At 43.9% G+C, this 6,718-nt stretch overlaps 1 protein-coding gene across 2 annotated transcripts in view; it reads right to left on the bottom strand.

Moving 5' to 3' along the window:
- The window catches only part of fzd4 (frizzled class receptor 4), a 7,782-nt gene extending 1,423 nt beyond the window's left edge, over window positions 1–6,359 (bottom strand). Inside the window, exons 1-6 of one of the 2 annotated variants that reach the window (XM_088381415.1) lie at window positions 5,669–6,359; window positions 3,657–3,794; window positions 3,161–3,544; window positions 2,064–2,209; window positions 1,413–1,660; window positions 1–1,227 (exon numbers count right to left, since the gene is read on the bottom strand). The exon at window positions 1–1,227 is cut by the window's left edge and continues 1,423 nt beyond it. In XM_088381415.1, coding sequence (XP_088237541.1) covers window positions 809–1,227; window positions 1,413–1,660; window positions 2,064–2,209; window positions 3,161–3,544; window positions 3,657–3,794; window positions 5,669–5,932 — 1,599 coding nt within the window. In that variant the 5' untranslated portion in view covers window positions 5,933–6,359 and the 3' untranslated portion in view covers window positions 1–808. The remainder of the gene's footprint in view (window positions 1,228–1,412; window positions 1,661–2,063; window positions 2,210–3,160; window positions 3,545–3,656; window positions 3,795–5,668) is intronic. The other variant, XM_088381416.1, reaches the window with a different exon arrangement.
- Between the last annotated feature and the right edge of the window lie 359 nt (window positions 6,360–6,718).

Raw genomic sequence — 6,718 nt, forward strand, 5'->3', positions numbered from 1 at the left:
AATGACAACTGGTTATTCTGTTTACATACAGTAGTTGTCCCTGATTTACTGAAGTCTTCAAATAATTGATGCTCGATGGAGTCATTATTGCAGCATCCAAGTAACTAGTGGATTTCTGTGCTTTTGACTTTTCATGCACCAGTCTGCTGTTCAAATTAGTGCACTTGTGGCAGGCACAAACACTTCATGTTTTTCATCATAGTGCATTCCAGGTTGAAGCCGCTGCCCCCACCCCCCCCCCCCCAACTTACAAACATCTGCATTGATCAAATAGTGTCAGCAAAAAAAAGTTGCTACCACATTATAGGAACGTACGGCCGTTTGACACGTGATTCTAACTCTTGGTCTGGTATGTCTTTTCCATTTCCCATTCCATTTAAAAGAGAAAGACACGAGGCGCTTTGGGAAACTTCAGCCTGTATCTGAATACCATCTGGACATGGAGTGATCAATGGCCTTCACAGGCCTTTAAGGTAGAGGGGTTATTGTACCCAGCAGGTTCAGTCCCTGCTGCTGAGTAGAAAATTGAGGCAGAGGTAGACGTGGCACTACTAAGCTTATTTTGTTTCCAATTTTCATGGTAATGCTTCAATGCTACCTGCTTTGTCTGTGTTCTTTCTCTTCCATCTCTCCGGGTTAGAAAAAGTCTTTAGAGAGTTCAAGGGGCTACCATTGCTACTAGTTTTTGAACATTTCCACCTTTTTTTCACCGCCTTTCACATCCAGTGGTTTGTAGTACATCCTCCTTTTGTCAGGGTGAGTGTCTGTGAGATAAAGAACCAAGTTCAGTCTTGTCCATGTTTTTTCCTCACACCACTGTCTCGTTGCCTGTCCCCGGTTTAATCCAACCCTTGCCTGGTCCTCGCTTTCCCGCTCGACCTACTCTGCTGTCCTTGAGTAGACGGGTGGAGCAGCGTTGCCACGTGTGGAGGGTCTTGGCTGACCAGATCCACATACCCGAGGTGATGCCCACCAGCAGCGACATGAAGATTCGGAGCATCTCTGACGCAACGTAGGAGTCTTGCGTGGTGGCTTTGAAATCTCCCCAGTGAGAAAGTTGGTAGAGGTAACAGCCAATCACAGTGGACGCAGGAACTGTGTAAAGCACGGAAAAAACTCCGATCTTCACCATTAAACGCTCAAGCTTGTCTGTCTTGGCGCCATCCTTCTGCAAATTGGAGCGGATCTTGAAAAGTGCGACGAGGCCAGCACAGATGAATAGGGTGCCTACAGTTCAACATAAAACACATTAAATTAAATAATTATATGTAAATAACGTTTGATGCCCTGAAATTCTACAAATATTTTTTGGGATAAAACATTAAACAATACTGCTGTTATATTATAATTTATGTTCAGTAAAACTGGAGTTAAAAAGAAATTTATTGAGGCCTTCTCACACTTTTACTTACCTATAAGAAGGTAGGTTGCTAGCGGTGCTACTACAAAGCCCGTGAGCGCCTCCTGCTGGAGGTTGCCTACATAGCAAAGCCCAGTCAGATCGTCAGCATCCACCAATCTCATTATGAGAATGACAATAGTTTTAACAGCTGGGATGGCCCAAGCCGCTATGTGGAAGTAGGAGCTGTGCATTTCAATAGCCTCATGGCCCCACTTTAATCCCGCAGCCAAGAACCACGTCAGGGTCAGGATCACCCACCTGAGAAGAAGAGAACATCAAACGATGCATGATTGTATATGTCTACAGTGTAAATACAGATAGGGCCATTCTGTGTTATTCTTTATGGCGGCAGATAGTAAAGGGTTACACAACAGATGGCGGTGTCATATTTTAGGCCAGAATTAAATTCTTTGTGTTTACTTTTCCTGGAAAGGGGAAATCAAGGACAAAAACCAAAAGGAAGACTTTATGCTGTGTTTTTCCAAGAGTCGCACAACAAGATTGTGCAAAGTGGCCTCGTTCCACTGGTGGTGTTTATACGTATGAATTTATCCATTAAGTGCAGGCGTTATGGGACAGGATGGCCCGATTTTAAAACAGGATGCTCGTCTCGTGTTCCAATTGTTGTTCAACATGAGATGGTTTGCGCGTGTGCACTAACCAAAGAGAGGAGGCCATGCCAAAGAAGTAGAGCAGTAGGAAGACGATGGCACAGCCGGTGCTCTTTAGTCCTTCCTGCACTAGAATAGGAACTTCGGTGGCATCCAGGTCACATGACACACGTTCCCTACCCAGAGTCAACCGGACCTGAGGGGGAGATAAAAATACATGATTAAACCGGAAAGCAATTGCAAAACAAATCTTTTCATTCTTGACCTTTCTACGGTTATGGCAAAACAAGACCACGAAATTTTGTTATGTTCATGGAAAGAGCACATTGGAGAAAAACATTAACTAAATTAGTCTTTGACAGTGGCTGTGTGTGACTAAAAGAGGGAATTGTTTAATCTTAATGACCGATTATCCACATGGATACCAATGCGAGGTACAGCTGCCCGGCCAGTTGTTTTAAATACACTGCCTTCCCAAATGAACTAAATGTACTCTGTAAGCACTGATCTCTGCCAAGGCTGAACAATAATACGAGATATGGTAAATTCCTCCCTTCAAGCGCGGTGGCTACTGAGACGTCATATGGAGGAGAAATGGAACGATTGAAAGAGGGAATTGTTTTTCTGTTTCATTGCACACATTCTTTTCCCACTAACACTTTTCATATGTTACGTTCAATTGTGTCCCGTTACTGTATACTGGGTCTTAATGCAAATTTACAGTCGCATGCATCTGCCAACATTGTCCATCATGGTAACTGGGCCATTCCACAGTCTTCCACATACTTGTATGAGAATTTATTGCATTTTTGAATCATGCAGATGCCAAGTATTTTCTGTGAAATAAAATTTCTGGGGAAATTGTGTGCGAATGCTGGAAAAAAAATTGGAATCATGTGGTATGATACTAAATCAAATGAAATCAAGCTCAATGATGTTGAATGATATGAAATGACATAGCGTGAAATAGAGTGATAAAAAGTACATGTTAGTGGAAAATGTGACATGATACAGAATTACATTGATAACTATGGAATGAGTGGAATGGTATTGAAAGATAAGGAGTGATGTGCATTTATTTGGAATGCTTTTGCTAAAGTAAAGAAGTCAACCTATATATACGCACACACACAGAGAAATTACTCACCAGGTATGCAACACTGTACAAATTGCAGCACATGGACAGGAAGATGATGGGCCTCTCAGGGTAGGAGAATCGTTGGGAATCCAACAGAAAGGTCAGGACTGTTAAAGTGGTGGACAGAAAGCACAACACAGCCCAAACTGCCATCCAGGCATCCGTGAACACTTTGGCCCCACGCCTGTAGAGCCCGCTGTCGTAGCCGCACTGGAGTGCACAGCTGTCTGTCTGCTTCAGCCAGGTGTACTGGTCGGCCGCAGATCCCAAGGCCTGGCACTCCTCCTGGTGCGGAGGATGGCGGTAATATGGCGGATCATCATCCGCTGGGCCCTCCATGCACATGTGATTGTGGTCATTCTGAGGCGGGAATTGGCTGCAGTTGAGCGCCTGCTTAGGGAACAAAATGAAAAATACATATTATCATGATTAGGCTCCTACTGACTTACTTTCTCAAGCACTGTGATTGATATATTTGCAGTATATGTGAAGGCTGTTGACTTACATCGGGCCACTTGAAACCAAACTCCTGAAGCACTGGCTCGCATTTTCTCTTGACAGATAAACACATGCTGCCACATGGTCCGATAGGAATTGGCACTTTGTCCGTGCACATTGGCACATAGACCGAGCACAGGAAGAACTAAAGAAAAAACAAAAAACAAATTGCTGGTTACTGTTGGAGATTGGGTATCAATTTTTTCCCCAAAACTGATCCAAGGAATGCAGCAAAAAAATGATGCTACTTCCTTGCAAAAAAAGTGAATCTTATGACACCGTGGATTTTTTTCTAATAAAGTCAATTCTGACTTTGACATAGAAATTAAATGTACTATTACCATAGAAGGCCGTATAAACACAGGCTTGTTTTGATATCTGCTCTGTACCCCATTGCATCATCCAAAACCATTGCATCATGTCTATTCGTTGCAGGTCAACATTTCCACTTATAATAGCACAAACAACTTGGGTCAAGAAACCAGAGCCAGCATCAACCTGCTGCAAGGTTAGACACACAACTCTGCGTCTCCTAAAAACAACCCGAGGAGTAAACACAAGGGGCATGAGCCATGTAATGCTGCATAATCCCCCCTTAATCCAAGGCTCGATTTTCTATGCCATGGCAACTGTTTTGAAATAGAGCGATAAATCCGGGTTTCAAAGACATTTTCAAGAATGGAGTTGAAGTTGCATTTTATCGTTTCAGATGGTTATGATGTGACCTCGTTAAGGGGTCCAAAAGGTTTGCAGTTAATTTTTCAGTTTCTTGTGAGGGAGTGAAATGTCACTTTAATGAAGTACGTATTGATACATCGAGTGTTTGAATGCTACTGTATTAAAAATATTGTTTATAATGTTTATATTTCAATAATTTGTGACTATATGCCTAACAGCTTGAATATAGCGATGACAGAGAAATGGTGAGGGTGTTTTCCATGAGCGTTTGTAAACTGAGCACTGCCACTTCAGTGCCTAAAGCTGCCCTGGTTATTTGCCAGGAAGCCTCCCGTTCGAGCAAATGTTTGGGGATACGGTTTCCCTTTCACCTTTCCTCCCTCTTCTGTGTGTAGGAGGGGTGTCGGCTAATCTTACAGGGCAATTTTGAGCTGGAGCAGGCCAGGACTATGGGGTTTGCAGCAGTTCCTCTTTTCTCTGCCTGCCTCACACCCTGAGCACAAATGTCTTTTGAAGAATTTTGCTGACTGTAGCACATTCAAAGCAGTTGCCCTATATTCAAGCACCTGTCCATAGCAAGTCGTTCAAGTTCTAAAAAAAAAAACAAAAAAAAACCACAAACAAAACAAAAAAAACACCTGCAGATAGGTCATGAGAAAAGATGCAATAAATTGGCAAAAAATGCATAAAATTGGGGGGTAACTATATTACAAAAATTCTAATGTGGGGAATGCGCTCAAAACGGCACATCACTAAAGCTGTTAAACGTATACTGCACAAATATAGGCGATTGTGCAGAAATCTGTGCCTGTTTGGTTACAATTTGGTACTATTAATGACAACTGGTGCTTTCTCCCATGTAATGAAAAAAACATTTCATTGTTCTGCTTGCCACTCAGTGACAGAAATAGATGCAGTAATTGAGATTTGTGGACAAATCAAGTAAACTTAAATAATTTCTTGTACAGTGTAAAGCACGCATGGACTGAGGATGGTTGGCAGATGATCGAGGCTAAACTGGCATTGCACTAGAGTCTAGTGACTAGACTGATATGAACTTTCCACTTGCAGTACTTCCTCGTCGCGGTACCACCAACGTCAATACTTGTGATGGCAACTCTTTGTTGGTATGCGCTCCCTTTCCTCCATCCGCGCAGGCACGCAGGCACGCATGCACGCACATGCTTGCAGCAGACAGTCTGGACCCAGCATTGGCTATTTGAGTCTCTGTCCCCAAATGTGTGCGTGCTTGTGCGTAACAGCCACGGTTCTCACAAGTTGTTCTGTTGCGGTCTCCTTATAAATAAACACTCGACCCGGGGTCGTATATGTGTGCCGTACCTTGAGCTGGCTGGAGCAGCCGTACTGTATGAGAGGGGTGAAAGTGTTCAGCTGCAATTCTGCGTCAGACTGGAGCACGTTACCGACGTGATTGGGCATTTTCGTGACGTTGTATCCCAAGCCCTGGCACATGCTGATCCGGATGGGGTCACAGGTGATCTCTTCCACTTCATCACCGAAGCCGCGCACCTCGCACGGCGCAGCGAGTAGACCGGACAGGAGCAGGAGGACTGCCCGAGTGAGCGACACCATCATCCGCTGCATGCTCACTCCAAAACGCAGTCGACCACTTTTGCAATCTTATTCCTTTAAAAACCTCGCCTTGGGAAACAATATAAACTCTCCAACGCGCCCAGGCGTAGTCCCTTGTGGTCACCTTATCCTATACGAAGGCGTTCAATAGATGCGTATAAATCCAGAGAGAACTCTGAAACAAATATAAAAGCCGGTTCTTGTAAAAACTGCGCATGCCGCTGCATGCCAAAACAAACCCCACGTTTTTCCCTGGAAGATTCCGTAAAAGTCCGCCAGTGAAGGGACAGCTCCAGTGACCAGCTTTTGCGCCGCCAAGCTCCAGGCGACCGACCGGCTTCTTTATTGTGTCTGTGTGTGGGGAGACTTTTGGGTCCGTCCACGATACAGCCAACCAATCGTTGCGCCTCACTTTTTCTTCTCTAACCAACCCACGGCCGGGGGCGGGGTCCGGTAGACAAAAAAAAAAAAAAAAAAAAAGTACTTTACTCCTGTCCTTGAGTTTCCCTCTCCAATTGTAACGTGATCAAGCACAACAAATTTTGACAGATATCAAAAGCGCAATTTTAGAGCTCAAGTGTAAACTTAGGGGCTGATTTCACATTTAAAATGGTCCTTTGAAGGAGCTGTATCATGGAAAATTAACTTTTTTGCCATGTTGGAATGGCAATTCCTCATCACCACCCCCCTAAAGCGTTTTCCTCCATTCACTTATCTTGCTGCGTTGCTGCTCACTCCTCATTTCTAAGCACTAGCCTGACCCGATCAAAGTAAAAAAAAAAAGTCCTCACATTGCGA

Source organism: Syngnathus floridae, chromosome 7 (assembly GCF_059516105.1).
Source record: "Syngnathus floridae isolate MCC-2025c chromosome 7, RoL_Sflo_1.0, whole genome shotgun sequence".
Lineage (NCBI taxonomy): Eukaryota > Metazoa > Chordata > Actinopteri > Syngnathiformes > Syngnathidae > Syngnathus > Syngnathus floridae.